This window comes from Ornithodoros turicata, unplaced genomic scaffold (assembly GCF_037126465.1).
Source record: "Ornithodoros turicata isolate Travis unplaced genomic scaffold, ASM3712646v1 Chromosome20, whole genome shotgun sequence".
Lineage (NCBI taxonomy): Eukaryota > Metazoa > Arthropoda > Arachnida > Ixodida > Argasidae > Ornithodoros > Ornithodoros turicata.
Genome location: NW_026999334.1, coordinates 910,999 through 933,300, shown reverse-complemented (window position 1 = coordinate 933,300; position 22,302 = coordinate 910,999). Strand labels below are relative to the sequence as shown.

The 22,302-nt window shown below is 42.6% G+C and overlaps 1 protein-coding gene across 1 annotated transcript in view; it reads right to left on the bottom strand.

Moving 5' to 3' along the window:
• Nucleotides 1-8,802: 8,802 nt before the first annotated feature.
• Nucleotides 8,803-22,302, bottom strand: part of LOC135373059 (xaa-Arg dipeptidase-like) — a 41,767-nt gene continuing 28,267 nt past the window's right edge. Inside the window, exon 6 of the mRNA XM_064606363.1 lies at nt 8,803-9,251. Coding sequence (XP_064462433.1) covers nt 8,956-9,251 — 296 coding nt within the window. The 3' untranslated portion in view covers nt 8,803-8,955. The remainder of the gene's footprint in view (nt 9,252-22,302) is intronic.

Genomic DNA, 22,302 nt, shown 5'->3' with positions numbered 1-22,302 from the left:
TAGAAATTGGCCATAGCCTTTTGCAATGGAGTTCAATTGGATGCTAGCTGTACGCAATTTCCCAGAATGTTTTGGTGCAGTAAAAGATTATCTGCTGCGAACCACATGGTTCTTTGTACCAATGAAGTGTAGAGGCGAGGGAGTAAGAAGAAGAAAGATGGAGCAAGCCATCGCCGGAACCTAATATTAATTCTCACATGTGGTACACTCATTAGCACGGCGCACGTAAACTGGTTCGAACCGATTAATATCGGTTCAAACCATTATTTTGGTTGCGCTGAACCTGAACCCGAACCGATAACCTTGAACCAGAATTTGAACCGAACCCCCAAAAATAATGGTTTCGAGCCCTGGTCACAATCGACTTCTACTGGTTTTTCCGCGCTACGCCCTGTTATTTGTTGCAGTAATTAATTGGTTTCGCTGTACATATTTTTGTCGCGGCTAGCCGCTGCGAATCGCAAAAGGACGCTCTTCCACTCCCATGTCCACCAATGAATTACGTCCTTCCGCGCTTCGCAGCCACCAACCGCGACAAACATATGTTAACCAAAACCGATTAATTACTGCAACAAATAACCCGCTTTGGTGGCAGAGTTTTCTCTAAAAGGTGCCCACTGAAGGTCCCAAACGGGGTAGTACCCATTTTAATGCCGACGGCGCCCTGCTTTAGAAGTTACGTTTTTTCACAAAACTCATTTGAATTTTTATTTAAATAATGAGCGCCTCCCACTCACTGCGCAGGTTGTAGGCTGTATCGGACAGTACTTCTAAAAAGGAATGCTCTTCGATTGATGCACCGGTTCGAGAATTATTTAGCCCGGGGATTTAACTGAGATACCCGCTATATATAGCTGCCGCACTGCAGGGAGTCGAGCCCAGTCAAGCCACTATCCGTTTTTTTTTTCTCGTCTCCTTTTCGTGCATGAATAAACATTATTATATCATTATTATTGTTGTTGTTGTTATAGACACATGACCTACCTTTCAGTGCCTGAGTACCTTTGCCTTACAGCGGTAAATGGAGGAAAAACTGAAACATTTTCCTGACCCTAAAAGACCGGACTCACCATGACCCCTTTGACACATAATACTCATCCCTTTAAATAGTTTGCAAATGATGGTGACTGCGCCCAGGAACAAGTTCTGGTTCGAAACATCACAATCAACATGCCCTTACAATAGGTCTCTTATGAACCTGCTTGCTATAATGTGAAATGGTTTCCACACAATGGCGAGAAAGAGTGCCAGCTCCCAGTTAGATTCCCTGTTTTTTAACTTGCACGCTATGTTTACTAACGATATATATACTGGAGAAAATCGGAATAGGACTCACGCTAGCTTGTTTCCAAAGAAAGGCGTTTCCTAGTACTACAGTTCTTACACAATCTCTCGCATTCCATTGGAAAATATGCTAACAAGTCAGGCCGACAGGTCGCATATGGTGTTAATAACAAGATGCCAACCATGCATAAGATCAAACAAAGCATAGAAAACGATACATTCCTTGCCAATCCAATGTATAGTCTTTAAAATTCCCTTGTCTCGTGGAGGATATTGGTTAGAGCTACGAGAATATTCGAAATTTCGAATACGAATCGAATATCTGATGCTATTCGCAACCTATTTCGATAATTCGAAATTTTAGAATATTCTTCGAATAGTACTGAAGCGAGGTATTGCTATCGCCATTCTGCAAGTGGGCTTCGCCTAATTACATGCAGTTAGGTGAAGCCCGCTTTACATTGCTTACAGTATTCTGTCACTAAGGTCTACAACTTCTGTGACCTCATTATCAACACTGTACTCTGTGCACTGCATGTTCCAGGAAATGTAGTCCGAACTTTCAGTTACATTGAGTAACAGATGGAAACATGTGCAGTTTCTAAAAAATAGTACTACAGGAAATTCACGATGTAAACATAAAAATGAGATGCGCACAAAATAGGCTGCATGGATCATGTATGTTTACTAATCCTCAATGCAGTTCATCCCACTGACACAGACTACCATACACAACACGGAGGGACCTATGCTGCATGAAAAGGCTCACAAGCTTGGAGCACAACATCATCGAATGAGCACACCACCACAAAATATTTCACCATGAGGTATTCGAAATTATTCGCACTGGGCCCTTTTTTGATTATTCGAATTTGATTCCCCTTCTGAAGAAATTATTCAGATTTGATTCACAATGGAATTTTTGCTATTCGCACGGGTCTAATATTAGTACATGGGACAGACCGTCATGTATGGTGGATAGACCATAGGGACATGCATGAGCCCTAGTAGCACAATTTGTTGCCAGAACGTCGTGGTAATGTTTTACTCAAATGTTGCAGGAACGTGGCTAATGCCCTCTTGCAAATCTGTTGCAGCAACATTGCTGCGAAACATTTCTGCAACAATGTGACAGCACTAGAACAATGTCTCCCCTACACAAAGACAATATGGAGGCAAAATTTCCATCATGTTTCCACAATATAGTGACACTGTTACAGCAATATTCTTCAACACACACACGATATTGTGGCAACATTTGGGTAATGCTTTCCCTACATTATGACAGTGTTACAGCCATATTTCTTTAACATAACGCAACACTTAGGCAAAAGGTTATGCGATGTTCCCACAGCATTGTAAAGCGTTACATTCATATTTGTTGAACGCACCCCAAGTAGCACCATATGGTATGGCAATATTTCATCAATGTCATACTGCAACGTTGCCCGAACATCACTAATGTCCATGACTAACTCCACATGCAACATTCATTTCTAACACATGAGCAACGCATGCACAACACTGCAACAACCTTGCGGCACCGTGTGTACACATTTTTTTTCAATGCGTGGGAAGCCAGATGCATGGCTGACTACATATGAACTGGCCCCTTCCAAGCCTGACTGGGGGTGGGGGAGACCCGTATTGACATCAAGCAGGAGAGCTACCTATAGAGGTAGACTCTGCTGGGGAGACCGCTTCGGTGTCCTCCTTAATGGAGCATATACTGAAACACAAACTGTTGGGGTACCTTCATTAACTGTAGCGGGGCATAAAACATTTGTAACGCTGACAATGATGCAGCTACAATCTATTTATAACGAGTCAAGTATACCCCATAACATTCCTAACACCTCTTTCAGTCAAGTACCATGTCATGCTTGTACTACATGGGATATAAACTGAGAGGAATACATGAGGCCCCCTCACAAAACCTGGACGCATTATGAATATCTTGCCTGAAATGTCATATTTCTTTTCCAAGAAACATCGCTGTAACGCTTTGCAAATGTTGCAAAAATATTACACAAATGTTGCCTCCACATTGTATTTGTGTTGGAGAAATATAGGTGTAATGCTGTCTCTTGCAGGAACATAAGACAAATGTGGCCCCAATATTGTATTTGTGTTGGAGAAACCTGGCTGTAATCCTGTCTCAATGTTGCAGCAGCATGGCACTAATGTTGCCTCAGTATTATATACGTTTGTTGGAAAAATATGCCTGCAATCCTGTCCCAATGTTACAGCAACGTAACACAAATGTTGCCTTAATATTGTATTTTTGCTGAAATAACATAGCTGCAATGCTGTCTCAATGTTGCAGCAACATAACACAAATGTTGCCTCAATACTGCATTTGTGTAGGAAGAATACGGCTGTAATGCTGTCTGAATGTCAAAACAGCAGAACACAAATGGTGCCTCCATGTCTGCAGTTGTCCTGTCTACTTCTACCCTGTTCTTGTCTTCTTGCTGCTATTCGTCATCATGACCCTATCCCAACTACCCCGGATTGTTCCTATTGTCCATATTTTATTTGCATTGACGAAATATTTTTTTTTAAATTCGGTGTTAGCGCCGCGAGGCAACTGTGGCTATGAGCGGCGTACAGATGTGGACAGATGGAGGGAGGAGAGCAGGAAAGAGCAGGGGACAGGGGGGTTAGTATGTGTCCTGGGCCGACTTGAGGGGGAACTGTGCCGACACCGACGGAATATGGCTGGGTTGCTGTCTCAATGTTGCGGAAATGTTCTCCAGCATTATTTCTGGCAACAATTTTCGAGGGAACAATACCCACGTTCGCGCGATGTTTGAGGTGACAATTTCACAGCTCTCTTGCAAAATATTGCTAGATTATAGGGTATGGTCAGGTGTTTGGACGAGTAACGTTGCTCGAAGGTGACTGAGGAACGTTCAGACATTGTTCCCTAGCAACATTGGAGAAACATTGCACTGACACGTTGCAGGAACATTGTAAAATGGATAGTAACGTTGGCCCACTTTTGGTAATATTATAATGTTAACGAATGTTGCAAAACGTTGCTCCACACTGGACAACATTTGTAATGTTGCTCCAACGTCACAGCAACAATGTGGACTACTAGGGTGTTCTCTCCAGATAAAATACTTTATATCTTCCACTCTGTACAAGATCTTGCCGGTATGACATATTTCGAAGCTTTTGTCATGTATGTGTGGAGTGCTAAAAAAGTGTAAGAACGTTTTAGCTCCCAAATTTGTTTCAGTAAAAGCAAGCTGCAAGGTTAGTCAAGCTGTTAAAAATGCAAGCCAGACACTTTCCATTTTGCGACCAGTTGTGAAGATGCAATGGCACTCTTGTGCTACTTCGAACCTGTGCACGCTATATCCAGAGACCTTCCACTCACTGTTGGACAGCACAACAGTATATTCAGTATATCCAAGACGAAAATGAAGGACAACAACAATTGTGAGGTGATGAATAGGGTATGTTTTCATATTTTTCGTATGTTGGTACAGCTGGGACAAAAGTTTACGGAACACCAGGGTGCTGCACATCTCCATTAGGGCAACACCTTAGCAGCAAACAGGAGCGCAACTGAGAGATGGACAAGATAGGCATTCAGCCGTTTCTTATTTGACCTCTTCCTGATATGTTGCAGGAGGTCGCTGCTTTGACGAAATATGGTAGTGCAGTGTTCCGTAAACTTTTGTCCCAAGCTGTGCCCTGAAGGTGTGCAGAGCATGATAAAGGACTCTGGTTGTGCCACTACTGCGAAGATGGACCTGGGGGCAAGTGTCTTAAAGCTTGTACATGCCTAAATGCTTACTGACACATTTTGGTCACTTGAAACACGTACAGCTGTCATCAGTTCTGGGTTTCATAAGGTTGGTATTGCTGATTCTCAAGAACCCCATTAAGAATAAAGCAATGTTTTCTTTCATAGCAGCCCTCCACAATCGTGTTCTAGGCTCAGTTGTCTCGGTGACAAGTGATTGCATGCTCAGCGCCTAAAATTGGCATAATCTATTTCATGGGCACATGATTTTGCAAATTGTTTGCTCATGCGAAAAGTGTGAATTATCATTCCATGTGCAATTAACCACTCTTACAGTAAATAATTCTCGACACGACGTCAACACCCTATCTTGTCATATTTTTAAACTGTCGGGATTATAGCGACTAAAGGCGAAATGACAACAATGCATGTCGTGCCTATGTATATCAAGTCTCCATGTCCTCTTTGGCGTGCCCCTTGCCCTCTAGTTTCCTAAAACTCAAGGAAATGTTGTCCATTTCATAAGATGCCTAGCAGTATCATTGGAACTGTTCTTGCTCAAACGTTTTCATTATTTTCACGATTTATCGACAAAGAACCAAGCTAAAATTTTTCTGTCAATTTTGGCGTTTGTTTATGGTCTGACTTATCCAGGTTAAACCCAATTTCTCCCTGAATTCTCACAATGTATCACGTTGTACCAGATGTGAAACAACACAGGCAAGGTGGTCCGGACACCATGAGTGATTTTTATTGAAAAAGTATATGTTGTAGCTCACTCACATTGAGAATGGAACAGCAAGTCTTTTTCTCTAGTTTCCGTAGTTCCCGAGAAAAAAAAAATCCAAAAGAATATGGCAGATCCGACGCACTTTCAGGCATGGCGACTTTGGCGTTCAGTGCCTTTCCAATGCGTTCACCAATGCGGCTTTGAATTGTTTTCCTCGCACTTTCAGCTATGTTGTCTTCGAGTGCTTGGGTTTAGTTCTGGCGGAGATTCTGTTATTTTGCAGCTAAAAATAAGCAAAGTTGGTGGTGACGATGAAAATCGCTCATACTCTTACAGCTATTGCGGCACATGTGTACATGCCAGTGAAATGAGAAAGGTAGCGGCGTGTAGTGGAGACTGAGCTCTGTAGTTCAATATCAAATTTAGGAGTCTAGGCCAGGTTGCTGTCATGCATGGAGGCGTCTACAACACGTGACATATGAAAAAATGTGGTTTTTGAGCGCTCATATCCAAAAACCCCACCTCGAAAATTCTTCAAACTTCGTAGGCAAATGCTTCTATATATGGTATTTGAGTGCACAGAAAGTCGAAGGTTTTTTCCTTACAGAATAAAAGTTAGAGCGTGCCAAAGTTTCAGTGTCCGACTGTGGTGCGCGTAATGACCGTGCAAGCGATGCAAGAAGTTAACTGGTTGATATTCACGCTTTTCTTGTGACAGCCGCCCGTGCTGTTCGTGCTGCCATTTGAGAACCCAAAGAGTCAAATATTTTCCCCAGGACGTCGAAAGCAGCACGACGGCTTCACAAGGACACTATATAGAGAAATGTAGATTGAGTGTATGTGTACCTGCATGAAAATTCGATGTTTACATCCATCTCTCTAGATCATGCCAGTAAAGATGAGTCAGTATTTGTTTACATTTGATTGGTTACATTAGCAGTTGTGGTAAAGATAAACCGACTCGCGCTTGACGCGATTCGCAGCAGTGTCAAAACACAGCTGTTACAAACGAAATCACTATTGCAACAGGTACAGGAACCACTCACTCTCGTAATGACTCCAAACTAACTTGGGTTTTGTACCTGAAGCCACATACGGCTCCAGTGTGGGTGGCGCTAATCTTGTTGCTCTCCTCGCTGTTCATTAGCAGCGGTGGCGGCTCATGACATGGCAAAGCATACTCGCCGACAGACACAGAAACCGTTGTCTATGCCAGCGTTTCCCAAACTTTTGGCGGTGACGGACCCCCGGAAGCGATGAGAACCAATTCACGGACCCCCCCCCCACACACACACACAAATATACCGGGATACGCGCTGTGTACACTGCATTGCAGACTGAGTTTAATATGCGCGACAGGGTATAACGAGGAACGAAACTAATGTCATCTCTCAAGATTGATAATACCAAACAGAGGTATCATCTGTAGTGCCACCATCTCTGCAAGAGGTCCCCAGGCTGCCAAATATAAAATGCGCTAAACACAGGAACACTCTCAGTCAGTTCGAACTCGAAGCAAAACGATATGACGAACTGTATTTCCCATGCTAGCCAGTGCATAACCAGCAACCTCGTCAGCTGCTGCGTGCTTTCGATACAGCTTCAGAAACGATTCCGGACTGGTTTCTTCTTCTTGTTTGTATGTGTATGACTCGGACATATGTGCATTTCAGGACTTTTCTATCAGAAATTAGAAGCTAGCCGTTGAAGCATGCTTGTAGCAATTTTGGAAGTTCTGGGTGTTTGGAAATCGGGCAGCATGTACGAGCGCGTGTTTGTGGGGACGAAAATCCTCACTGAAATGTGAGAGACGGTCGCGGACCCCCACGGACACTCTCGCGGACCCCCAGGGGTCCGCAGACCACACTTTGGGAAACACTGGTCTATGCTTCAATGCTAGCTGAGGGATGTCTCCTTGGGTAGAAAAGTGCTGCGGTCCGCTTTGTCACGAAAAACGCGAATATCGACCAGTGAACTTCTCGCGGCCTTTCAAAAAATTCAAAGCCGTGAACACGTTCGTGGGAAAGATACTGAATGCCAAAATCGCTATGCCTGAAAGCGCGTCGGATCTGCCCTATTCTTTCCGATTTTTTTTCTCAGGAACTACGGAAACTAGAGAAAAAATACGCGCTGTTCCCTTCTCAATCTGAGCCAGGCTACAACGTACATTTTTTAAATAAAAATTACTGATGGTGCCCAGACCACCTTGCCTGAGTTGAGATGGAATCACCCACATACTATGTTCTGCCCATACTGAACTGTGTTTTTCCTCAATTTCCATTTTTATTCTCGTAGACGAGACATCGCAACAGCCTGGGTTCCTCGGGGCCTCTTCCGGTGCAATGTGCGCGTAACCTTTTGTCTATAAACACGGGACCTGAAAGACGAAACCTGCGGGGGAGCTTTGCTCTCGGTCTCTGAACTCTCACTATTCTCGCCTTCTGTTCTCACTTTGCTTTCGGTTTCCAACCTGTGCACATCTTATGTAATCTCACTCCGTGTAACAAAGCATCGCTTTTCACCTCTCTCTTTTTAACCACTGGAGGAAGTTTAACTGGCTGACAAGTCTCTTTATTCGCTATCTACGGAGTATTGTGATGAAGTCAGCATATACTATTTGCTGGAAATTTGCATGTACGTCGGTGTAAATAATATTGCAGTGCAAGAGCATGCTATGCAAAGCATACTTGATGTAACAACATGTAAAAGTGTCAGTATAAATCAAAATGCGTGAACATTTGACTAATTTGACGTTTGACTAAGGCAGATTGCTGGGAAGAAACAAAACGTAATAACCTGAAAACACTCAAACGCATAGATAGCACCAGATTTTACCCTGAATTACGAATTTTAAAACACATTAACACATTTCATCACACTTGTTCGTAGGCCTTTGTTCTGTACACATCTGCTGTGGATAAACTGGATCAGTGCAGTTCAGAATTACATTACGGTATGAATGTCACGGCTTTCTGGATTCTTGTTATGACAATAGTATTACACACATCATTCCAATACTGATACCAGATGCAATTTTCATCAGAATTTATTACTAGAGATGCATATGTATAAAACTCCAATTCCCCCAACAAACAACTGAGTCTTTTGTTTTTTAATGGTTATGTAGATATTATTCGTATTATGACTCCAGGCCTAAAAACTTCCACTGTCAGACCCAGTGCTATAGTGAAAGTGACCTTTCCATATCTTTCTTGAAGCCTTCTTTAATGGCAGGCAATAACTGAGGCTTTCTAAACAGCTCCAGAGCAGTGAGGGCCATTGCTTTGGCAGCCACAAGAGTTGGCTCCTGGGCTGAGGGCTGTCCAGCTGCTTCGGTGAATTCAGGTGTGTGGTTAGGTCCGTCTGCTTTGATGCGATATATTGGATGAATAGAAGGCACTGTGTGACACACGTTCCCCATGTCGGATGATGCCACAAAGTGCACCACATCTGGGTTGTCGTCATCAAACTGCACACCTGCAAAAGGCAATAAAAACATTGAGGAAGATGCACTACAAAGCAGTCTTCATGAGTCTCTCTCCATCATCATTCCAGAACACAGGTATCGTAAGAACTGTCCGAGCATGATAGTACTGGGGAACAATTAAATTAGACAAAGTGATTACTCATGTACTGAAAAGAAGGATTAAACAAGGGGCAGACAGTAGCTTTTTAGAGAAGTTAACAGATAATTGTAAGATGACACTTTCAGCCACTCCATGGACATACACAAGGTTTTCACTAAAATTTGTAATCGAATGATAAATTATCAGGGATATTGCATTGTGAAGGCACGGTGAATTCCTACGACAAATAGTACTGAAACCAGATGGCCAATACAATTAAACTGTAAAATTTAATAACTGGAAATTTAACTGAAAACGGATGCACTAAATTTGGGCATTCCACTGCTCACTACTCAACCTTGAAGACTGAAAATATGGCAGTCGTGCATATTTTAATCTTCCATGTTCTTAGGCACCTTGAGGCTTTTGTTGTGTTCGTCTGTTTGGATGTTCCAGCATCAAAACAGTTACTTTCCATTATATTGAACTTTACTTCTTAAGATTATTCTCCACAGCATTATGAAAACAGTAAGGCAACTATTGTTTGAGACAACCTATTTTGATCCAAAATGTTATAATTTCTTTTATCACAGAACAAAACCTGAACAGCAGTGAACACAGTGTGACATAAAGCCTTCAAATCCTGATTACATTGTACGTGAAAAAATAAATTAATATGTAATAATGCAGAGCCAATGATTGTGAAAGGGGCACTAAAGTGCACAAATATCTCTTCGCGATATGAAAGATTCAGTCATCATTTGAATAATGCAAAAGTGATTCACCCGTTGTGCCGTTTGTAATTAAAGCACGAATAAAGGTGCCAGTTCTGAGGTTCCTCTTTCCTTCCTCCGAATCGCCATAAAACGTCACCCTCATCCCATCCAATTAAATAAGCAAACATTATTGCGGGATCCACCCCTCTCCACATTTCTTCACAATCAACGTGGTGCGTGGGAAGCTCCAATTTGGCTGTGATGCATAAGGATAGACACCTCGCCGGGGCGGGGGGCAACTTTATTTAGCGACAGTCGGATGAAACCAGGAACCACCAGTGAGTGAAACCTTTATCAGTTGTTCGTGCACCTGCCAATCAGTGAGTGGAGCATTGTCACGCGACTCCCGATGGCGCAATGTGATTTCATTTGTGGGTTCATGGGTTCAAATACTGCAGGGCCAGCTGAGAAGTATTTTAACGGGTTGGAACAGCTTCGTAGATGTGGTTCATTACATCATGGACACGTTGTACTGCATGCAGGAATACTGAAGAAAAAAGAATTCTACATGTCTCAGTTAGCGAGATACAAGCCCTTGGATACACTCCTGAGCAAAGCACCGATGTCAGGGAGTTGCGTCCTTTCCTATTGGCAGCCACAAACACGTGACTTCTCGTGCGCTGCTTCAGTGGCAGCGGCATGCGCTGTGATGTGATGTCAGAGGCACATGAGTTTCGGTACTAGTGGTGCCAGTTTTCTTTGCCTATATTAGGTACTCTTTTCGCTGCGAAACTTTCAATGCAGGTTCACATTGGTGTAAAGTACCATCTTTTGTGTTTATCTGGGATAACGTGGGGTGACCTGTCTCAAGCCCTTTCATATTTTTTTTACTAATACCATACAAACGTGTCAATAGTCATTTATTGAAGATAATGGTGATCATTTTGCGTAATAAACTGATTAAGATGGTGAACAGCACCTAAAGCAAAGACACCATTGGTTGGATTCGAACCCACATTCTCCGATTGCCGTAAGGATGCTTGTGGGTGGAGCCATGGGACATTTCGTCATTACAATGTATCAATTCGTCACTTTGAGGTGGAACTCCCCATTACAAACACCTCACGATCAGTGTGCACTTGTATTTCTTCCTACGTTGCATTGCGAGTGCATTCGAAATGATGAACATTGAGTACGGAATATACCTGCTTCCAGTATCCTATGAGACCCACAAACATCAGCCACTTTAGAGCCCGTTGAACTGTGTCTAGTGACTGGCTTCAATTTTATTCTCTTGCATACAATTCACAGAGAAAGATTGCAGTGCATTAGCACATAACTCATCCGTACACATAGTGAACAGCAGTGCTGTCTGACGTTTCTCACAGTTGCCTTATTTCACATACGCGTATGCAAAATGTGTGTGTCTACTAATTGCTGCATTGTGTTCAGTAAGACTGCTCACGTAAAAATGTGGCATGAACAGCAAAAAAGTTTTTCCGGCCCAGTGCTAAAGAAAAATATATTGTAGCATAAGATAACCTGCTAGTGCTCACGTCAAGAAAATTTTTTCAAATATTGTGTCGTGTTTTTCAAAAATTATTCAAACATTATACGAAGCTTGTGTTGTGTTTGTTCTTTGATGTTTAGTTGGCTCACCCTCTACAACATTACATGAGAAAGATGATGCCCACCTCGAGTGTGTTGGTCTGTGCGAATGTAGGAGTGATGAGGGTGAGTGCATGTCCCTGTGTTTCCTAGCGTGGTTTGATACATTAAAGAGGGTAGAGAGTAACTGGTGGTGTCTCTGATCGGCAATCAGGGGGTTCGGGTTCCACTGCTGGCGCCTTTTCTTCAACTGCCACCATTCAATTAAAAATTATTCGCTCGCACAACTTTGCACGCATATTATCGGCCAGTTATCTTTAAGTACCTGAATCACCTGCATTGCTCTAAGCTAATTGTGACGGGTGACTTCAATGTTCCGTCAATGTCATGAAGCATTCTCACAGTTGGAAATTGTGATAGGCATTTTCAGTTGTTCTTTAATTAATTTTGCCAGTAACCTGGACTTAATCCAGGTAGTTGGCACTCCGACCACATTCAATCTACATCCACATTGACCGTTGACTTGGTCTTTCTTGGTAATGATATTTATAGCGGGGGATATCAATGTGATATTGTCGATGGTCTTTCTGATCACAGAGCTGTCTTGGTACGTGTAAATATCAAGGAGTGTAGTATTACTCCCACTGTCTCCTGCATTACGGATTACTCTAGAGCTGATGACACTGCAATAATTGACCAGAACCGCTTAGCACAGAACCGGAACTAACCCATATTTTTTTTAACCAACTAACCCAACTAATCCACAGCTGGAACTGAAACGGAAGTGAACCGTAATTACTGGCGCCATCTTGGATCTGAACTGAAACCGAACCGATCTAGGAACATCGGTTACCGGTTCGGGATACCAGTTCGGTTCGGGTTGGTGTGTAGTGTGGGGCGATGTGGGAATTCAAGCGTTCTGCCTGCCTAGATTGGAGGCACGTTGCTCAGGGAAGGGATGAAAGGGGGTCCTGTTGGTGGAAAAACAGAAATAGATGCACAAGAAATGTAACTATGAGATCTTGTATCATTTTTAGTGGCTACCAATAATTTTGTAGCATATTAGAACCTCAAACCCGTTCCGAACGGGTTTACAGCCTCTGAACCGGTTAATCGAACCGACATATGTGAACTCCAGAGCAGAACCGGAACCAAACCTTTACGGCCGAACCCCAACACAAAACAAACCGAAAAATGGTTCGGTTTGACGCTCTGACTGTAACAGACAACATGCACAATTAATATGAGAAATTAGTCTAATCTTGCATCTGCAGATTTGTTCCTGTCAATATAAGAAAAGGAATTCTGTACATCCATGGATCACTCACGAGATTTTGCAAACCCAACGTCATTTTAAGAAGGTCAAGGAGCGCACACTTTCACTGACCATCTCAGTATTCGTACACCTTGTACAGGACAGGGGTGTGATTAGACTTTGCAGTTTTGGAGCAGAAATCAGAGCAAGGAAAATGCCTGTTTGGAGCAGCAAAAAGCAGTTTTGGAGTAGCTGAATAAACCGAAAAAAGTGCAGCGAGATAAATGTCCCACGAAACGTTTCATAATTAGCTGACTGTTAAAGTGGCGTACAACATAGAAACTGTGCTAAAACTATAAATTTTAGTAATCAAGTGCCTGGGAAGTGCCTCAGTTGCTATTTCTATTGCACTATGCCTTTCTGTTCCTTTTATAGATTTGCCAGGGCTGCTACAAGCTTGGTCCTGCTTTGTGATAGGAGGGTCTGCCTGCTCTCCATGTCCCTAAAGGTTGTTGATCTCATACCGTTTGCAATGGGATCCTCGGCACGATATGATATTCTTGTATTTTCAATGTCATCCTTCAGTTTTTGCTCCTTTTTCTTCTCATTCGTACCAACTCATAGTAAAGAATTAGGATACTGAAAGCCAATTCCAAGGACAAAAGCGCAGTTTAAAGCACAGTGACACAACTGCCTTTGAATTTGCTTTGAGATACTGACGAAAACAAAATGATCTAGTGAGCTGCAGAATGTCACGAATTGAGTATGCCTTTTTTAACAAAAAGAAGTCCTAAACAATGAGTATCAATGCGGCTTACATCTATGTATACAGTTTTACACAAGGACGTGGTTCTTAAACAAAAGCAGACCAAGACCCTTCTGTAAGAAATTCTTTTGTGCAACACAGGTCAAATACTAAACTGCTGTAAGCCCTCTAAAATAAGTTTGTCATGCCAGCCAACCGGCCGGCATCAAGAGAAAGTGTGACCGAGAGACGCAGGTCACATAATACATTCCCTGCTTATCAGGAAATTCTATTTAAGTTGCAGAAAAGAAGCCTAAGACTGATAACTTTCTCTCACACGAGGCATCCATCGGTAGACCTTTTCACGAGACTTAACATACTACCGTTACCTGATCTAGTTCGCTTTTGGTACCTGAAGCTAGTGTATAAAATAATAAATACCGGGGAATATCATGGCACAACAGGGTTTAATTTGTGCCCTAGAAATAACAGGAGTGTACAACGTCTTATTTTCAAACCTTTTCGAGCAAACAATGTTTATGGGAGCCGGTTGCTAGAAAGCTATGGTATCAGATTGTGGAATATGCTGCCATCCGACTTAAAATATGGCAAGCATTTTGTGCGCAGCTTACGTCGCTATGTGATGAACAGCTCAACCATTCTTTCATCTTAATTATTTTGCTGTAAAATTGTAGTGTAAGTGTATGTGGATAATATTTTTAATGTCGTTGCACTGCTTCTCAGTGTCTTTCTATCTGACTGTGAATTAATGTTATTGAGGATGAGCTGTGGGAGTCAATACTAGCCTGTGCTAATGACACCCATAATTTCATCCCTAAGCTTTGTATTTAGTCATTTTAATTCCATACTTCAATAAACAATAAACAATAATAATGGACTCTCCCGTGGGGGTAGGGCAGCAGTATCAGCTACCAAGGTCACATTACAATAAAAAAAATTACCCGTTACTTTCGACAATGCCAAGGCTATGTATGAACCGCAATAGTTTGAGAGCGCCCGCAGAGATCAGAGAAGCACAACCGGAACCATGTGACCACCACACGGCAGAGTGCTTGATTCGGATTGGATTAGATAGATGGCTTACCATGGCTTGAACTGACTGGACAGTTGACCAAGCCAGTTGGGTTAGCCGGATGTGTAAGCTAGTGGTGGCTAGTGGAAGCAAATACTTTGTTTTCGTACTGTTGGTGTTTAAAATGAGGAAAAAGTCGGAATGGCCGCACAGTGGCACAGGAAGTTTAACATTTTGGCGTTTTGTACCAGAATGTATAAGGACCTCGCGTGAGCACAAAAGTGCGCAATCGGAGCAGCAATCACACCCCTGACAGGAGTTTGAGGGATACGGTCAAACCTAAGATGTACAGTGCAAAATGTTAGTATGTATTATAACGTGTCTCTTTCCATCCTTCCGAGAACCAATCCTAAGCGATTTCGGCGTACGGTCCTTCTTAAAGCAACAGCCTCACAATCATTTGTAATTGATAGAGCACTCTGTCCTGACATGGCCACTGGCTACGTGGCTACTACGTGGAGAAGTGGCTACTCATTTCAACACACATTTCTTTTCAGTTTATTCCACAGCAGTGAAAGTGTGTCCAATTTTGATGAGAGAGATAACACACCTGCGTTGGGTGATATTGTCTTTGCTGCTACTGGACCAAAAAATTATCGTGGATTCCCTATGGTATGATTAGACATTTCCCAAAGTTTTACTGGGAAATATTGAGCCCCTGTCATTTTACGCGGGGCCAAAGTTTTTGGCAAGCACGAAAACCATAGTATGTTTGAATTAATCTGGCGGGTGCATCGATCACGTTACACGCATAATTATGGGGTTGTAACAGAGGACTGGGTTTGAAAAATGTGCGAAAGAAGCAATTTTTGGGAATTGTCAAATTTTAGGGCCCTAAAAGGCCCCGGATATCTGCACTTTTAACGTAACAGCTATAACACAGCTGGAATTCTGGAAAGCTTTGTGGCTATTGAGGACCAGTTCTACAAGCCAGCTGGTTTTCAAAGCCGTCTATGCAGTAGGCTTTGCCTTAGTACACCTTAAACCTGAGTTTTTCGCACAGTTTGACGTTTTTATGGCCAATTTTGAAAAGGAAGCGGTCGCCATAGAACAGTCATGTGGTATACATTGGGTAAAGGAAACCCTCAACAAAAACATAAAAAACACTAAAGAGGTACTTCTTGATGAGCACGAGAAAATGTTTTTTCGCTGAACACACTACGCGGAGGCGCGTGTACTCTCCGGCGTAGGAAGAGCGTTGGTGAGCATCATGGGCATGGCACGCTGCGCAGCTCCGATACGCCACTGCCTGTCGCATGATGCCAAAAACGATAATATGGACTTGTGGGCACCGGTCTAGTGCATGCACAAGAGAAGAAACTGCCTGCTCCAATATAGCAACATGAGTTGGATATTTTGCATTACAAACGCGACAAACGTATAGCCGCATGAAAGCACTTTTAGTTCCACCTTCCTCTTATAATTTTCATGCGAGTTGTACAAAAGCAAACCGTCTGCAACACAAATAAATGGTGGTGCTCAGTACCCAAGTATGCACAAGTAGACCAAGATGATGCCGATTCCGAAGTGCCGCAGAACTGAGCGATACTCACGCTGTGTGTTCATTAGCGAACACCGAATATGTGCGCGAAATTTCTTGGCCCACCTGTTTGTAGGTTTTTAGAAAACATTTTTTTTTAGTTTCCCCACCCGCCTGTCTCACAGTCAGCAAACCCTGTGCAAGGGCGCACCAACGTCACTGCACTAGGTTTATCTGTCTTTGGCTTGGCATTGACTCTTGGCTTGACCGCTTGGCTTCCTTGGTTTCGTCGTTTCGTTCTCTGTGCATCGTACATTGGCAAGCAGATGTTATGTTATTGCTAAGCCGTAAACACAGCATGCCGCAGAGGATCAAGGCAGAAAACGAGAGCAAAAGTAAGTCGTACGAAAATAGGAAGCTTCATGAATTGATTCATGTCCTACTGCGCTTCCTCTGATATAGCCACGATTAGCAATACAGCAGTATTGATAACCAAACTTGTGAATTACCACAGGTGCACGCTGAAGGCAGGGTCTGGCTTGCATCTGGTGCATGAAGAAATTGCTCACACATTAGTTACAGTCTAGCTGCCACCAACAGGTATGACAACGTGATCTTATAATATGAACATTCATCTATATTTCACTTTTCATGGGGGCTCTCATGCAGACATCTTGACACCACTCTTAAATCAACAAAGCATTTGAAACAACATTCTCAACATTACAACCTCTGCTTTCAGAGTGGAAAGCAAAGGTCGCCATTCTGAATAACTGCTATCTCCCAGTTCCAAGCACTTTTCCTGTACAAACACTGGTTCCAGTGGATGGGTGGGTGGATGGGGTGGTACGAGCTTCACTGTCTGATATAGAAGGTACGTTACATTAGTTAATTTGCCTTTTGCACATTTTTGTTACTGTTAGCTGCATTACTGTTGGACATACAATCCTTTCTGACACGGTCCAGAAAGCTGATGTCATCTTCGATAACGTTTTAGAATTTTCACTGTTATCAGCGGCCACTGAGGAAGGTGCCTTTATTATCTGTGAATGTTTGATTGAAGAATAGCCCATAATTCATGTTAACACAGTATACTCTTGTTAATTGATTGTCTGTTTTCTGATAGCCTAAGAAAAATGGGAACTATTTATTTGTCACAACTTCACACTGGATTGTGAGACTGGATTGGCATGTATGCTAAAATACCTGCATTCTACAATACTTGCGCTACACTTGGTGCATTAGTGTGGGCAACGCTACATTCGTATATTTTTAGTGGATGTTGTTCACTAGGCAAAAATACCTGAGCAGTGCTGTGTAGTCATATTATCCAAAGTCCATAATCTTACTGCAAAATCGTAGTATGCAGAAGAGCAATGTGCAAGTATCCCACGATAGAGATGATCCACAACAGAAAGCATACAGTTGAGAGCATCTAAATTTTAATGAGACGACACATTCGTGCAGAAGGCTGCACTTCTTCAGGTCCAACATGAAGTTACAAAATCCCAGAATATATGACACGTTGTAAGATACAGAGCGAGGGTTGGTACAGACATAAAAATAGATATACAAACATATATAATAAAATAAAGAGGGGTAAAACTCAATGAGTTTTAAGCTGGCAAGGGAGAAGTTGGCAAGACACTGTAGCACTGTTTCCCCGAATGTGTCACCCGTGAATGCCTTTTGTGCCAAATACTGACCTGGCCACTATGGTCATTCATGTAGTATTATACTACACAACTCATCCCTTGTCTGTTTGAAACTGATGGAGTCATGACCCCTTTTTATTTTATTATATATATATTTGTATTTTTATTTGTAGGTTTGTACCAACCCTAATTCTTCTTGCTCTCTACCATACAACATGTCTTATATATTCGTTCTTCTTTTTTTTTTTTTTTTTTTGTAACTTGATGCAAGACCTGAACGACTGCGGCCTTCTGCGTGAAAGTCTCGTCTCATTAAAATTTAGATGCTCGCAACTGTCTTCTCTCTGCTGCGCAAAATCATTACAGAGTAAACATGACTATCCATTTCTTGGCATTGCATTCTTTTTTTTTTTTTTTTGCAGTGGTGAGCAACCCTAAGGACACATGCAAGAAAGGGAGTCTCTTTGGGATGACGGGCCCTCATCACCTCATGAGGATTCAGTGGTTGATGAGTCGTTCATGTTCTCAGGCATATGGAAACTTCCCCAAATAATTCATGAGGAGGCCAGTCAGTGCCAACACCAGGGGTTGAACATGGACTGTCCTGCTACCAGTGAGGGATGTTACATTTCAGGCAACTTTTCGTGATTTACTTGTTGACTTTATCCCGGGGTGGAGCTTGCCACAGCTCATTTGCCTATCTGTTAATGTTGCAGCTTGTGTTGTGTTTTTCTATTTGTGTGTTTCACACTCAGAACAGTTACTTTGGATCAGTTCAGATACATTGCATGTAGACGTGACAACCAGGAAGTAGTGTTTCTCAACACAACATAGCATATTATATTCACTGCGTTTTTATTCTGTGCTATGCAATCCTGTTCAAGTTCTGTCAAAGGAGCGCTGTAATGGCACGCAATGTAGTAATTTAGTTCAGTAATTGCTTAAAGTGGGAAGAATGGTAGCGTATGAATGCAGGAAGGAAACTGTCATGTTATGACAGGTGTCTATGTATTGTACATTTATTTTCACGTGTTGTTGAATACGTATACGAGTTAGAATAAAATGTTTTCAACTCTTTGGACCCGCTAGCTGCCACCGAACCTGCTACACTGAGAAGAAAAGAATAGTCGACTTTGAGGACTTGAGCTTACTCGATCAGAAGACAATATCACTCTGGGCACGTAAAGAATGGAAAACAATGAAGACAATCTGCAGTCACCACTTTACCGTCTGCATGCACAAGTACAGTTCCCACATCGCATGGAAGAACTGCGCGGACCCATTCGGCACCCATGGGAAGAGATGTCGTGGTACCAAGGTAATAACTTGGGAGCTCTTTATAGGCGCACCCTCCCTGAGGCTGGTACCAGGGGACAGACTGTGTGCAGGATGTCTTATCCGCACAAATGAGCTAACCAACGTCACATTTGAAAATATTGGACAGCCGTGTAACATGGACGAAGACGACAGAGCCCATTTGGGAGCCCTTAAAGGACTGTGAAAGCTACGACAAAAGAAAATTAGGCCAACTGCAAACTAAAGCGAGAAAGTGCCTGGAGTTTCAGTTTCTCTGGAAGAGTTGGGTTGGCATGGTGAGATTTCCGGCGAGTACAAGTCCCTGCTGTCATGTTTGAAGGCACAACCTCCTGTGCGAAAAAAATATCCATCTTTACCCTTGTACCACTGAGATGGAGCATGCGACCTCTGTGGGGCAAGTGAACACATCGCAAGAGAGGGAAGACACCTAAGGAGGACTCTGGGACCACTGAGTGAGCCAGAACTGAAGCGAACTAGAAGACTGGCTGACCATTTGAAAACAGTGGTCACGAGCTTCTATCAAGACGACAGAGTGTCGTTGAATATGCCTGGAAAAGATGATGATATTCGTGGACGACAGAAGCGCTGATGCTTGTAAACCTTCATGATGCCTACAAAATGTGTAAAACAGAAAACTCGCGTCTTAAAATAGGCTTTTCAACGTTTGCTTCCCTCCGTCCACACTGGTATGTACTGGCAGGTGCACCGAGCACACATTACATGTGCGTGTGTCCTTCAGAACATCAAGCTGATGCTGACTGTGTGCGACATTAAGGCCACACACCACGAACTATTGCACATGATGGTCTGTACATGCAGAACAATTGTTCAAAATGTCCAGGAAAGGAAGTGTTGTCTGCTGATTTGACGGAAAAGAACAATCTGTGAGGACGAAGAAAGCCCAGTGATATTTCAACAGTGGGTTACTGGAGTGCGATGCTCCCTTCAAACAACCATACTTCCGCCTGATGACTCTGTAGATCATTTGATGCATCAATTGGAATCATTGAAATACCACCACTATGTGGCAAAGCAACAATGAGAGTTCCTTCGACATCTAAAAGATTCCCTCCCTCCTGAAGAAGGTGTCATCCTCATGGATTTTGCCGAAAGCTACAGTTTCATGGTACAGGACGCTCCGCAATCTTTCTATTGGGATCAAGGACAGGCCAACATTCATCTGATGGTTTTTATGGATGGATGGATTCATCCGATGGATTTTACAACCGTTTCCCTGGTGATATGAACTTGCATCACTGTAAATCCATTGGGATATCAGATTGCTTATGGCGTGACAATGCCACAGTCTATACCTTTCAGACAGAGCTCATACACAGAATAAGAATGAACTATCCCCATGTAAATAACGTTCACCACATCACAGACGGCGCAGCTTCACAATACAAAAAGAAAAAGTGTTTTGCGAACCTCTGTCACCATTACTCGGATTTCACCATAGTGCATCGTGGCACTTCTATGTGACCTCACATAGGAAAGGGCCGTGCTATGGAGTTGGAGGGAGTCTGAAGAGGTTTGCTGCCATTGTGCTGGCATTTTGACCAGATTGCCATGGGTTAAAAGCATGCATATCCTGACAATATATACTTTTGTTATTGCTGATACAGCAGTGGTCCACAGCAACACTACATGTTACAGATATGCATTTCAGGTGCAACATTATGGTAGCGTACTGTACACTCTATTTTCACTCATGGTGTACACCTATCGCGCTCAGAGACTGGCCGTTATCTTCACAGGCCAAAATGAAAAGTTGAGGTTGCAGGACGACAAAAATCGCATACAAGGAGGCCTACAACAGCCAAGAGAAAGACCGGAGAACTAACGCAACTGAAGGAATGCAGTAGCTGCAAGGAGGAAATACCTCGCGCACTTGGATTGCAGTTTTGCTTTGTTCAGTTCCGGTTTCGAATCTGTTTGGCAACGCGGCTCAATTAGCTATCATAGTTCCTATCTCTCACAACACACATTACACCTGAACTGTTGCACAAACCGGTAGCCACCTAAATTTATTTCTGTTCAGTACTGGTTCGGTCCAATGAGAGGAAAAAATATTTTGGTTTGGTTCATTTCTGGTTCAGCAAAAAATATGGGTTCTTAGTGGTTTTCGGATCGGGTTCAGTTTTGTTTCTGATCCCTGCTTATAAATGTCTACAGCAAATAAATGTCTTTTTTGCGTCCTTCCCTTATCCTTGCTCCCCAAAGCACTTACGAGGCATTTCTGCATGCTGAACAGTGCTACGTGCTCTAAAAGTTGTGGGTTAGTATTTCCAACTACTTTTTAAACAAGTAATTAGTAGTTATAGTTTAACTACTTTGTGCTCATCACTGCATATGACATTTACACAATGTCATGCACCTTTAGCATTTCAATACCAAATGGGAGACACTCCAATAATGGAAGTTGATTTTCATCAGTATTTAAAGAAGGTAAGTACTCCTATCTTCAGCTATTCAGTTACGGGTGTAATAGGTGTAATCTTGTTCTTCTACGTTTCATAGCAGAACAATTCTTGTTCTTCTACGAATCATAGAAGAACAAGAATTCTATTCTCTTCGTAATACTGTTTACAAGTTCTTATTCAATGCTTCTCCTTCATCACGGGTGCAGCATTACCACAAAAACACACTTTTTCCGATACGGGTGCCTAGACGTTCCGCCATCCGGATACCTCTATCTATTGTTAGGTGATTTGAAGAATTGTAGCACCCAATCAGACACCAACGTGGAGGTACAGTGTAGTCTGCTCTAGTGGGACTGTGCATTTCTGTGTACTTCTGTGCATCATTTGTTTGACACGCCTTATTTTCTACAATGTGGTGCAATTCACTTTCGTTCTGCCTCTGACGACGACAACGACGGCAGCACACACCACAGGCATTTCAGCCACAAAACATGCGGGCACCTTTCTTTCTTTATGCACATGCTTTCTTGCGATAAAGCCTAAAATATGAAGTAAGAAGAAATGCATGTTCACATTGAAAAGCAGTGGCAGACCGAATGACCGTGGAACAGAGCCTAGGCGACCGTGATCGCATTGGTTGAATATGGACCTATCGGATTCAACTATACAA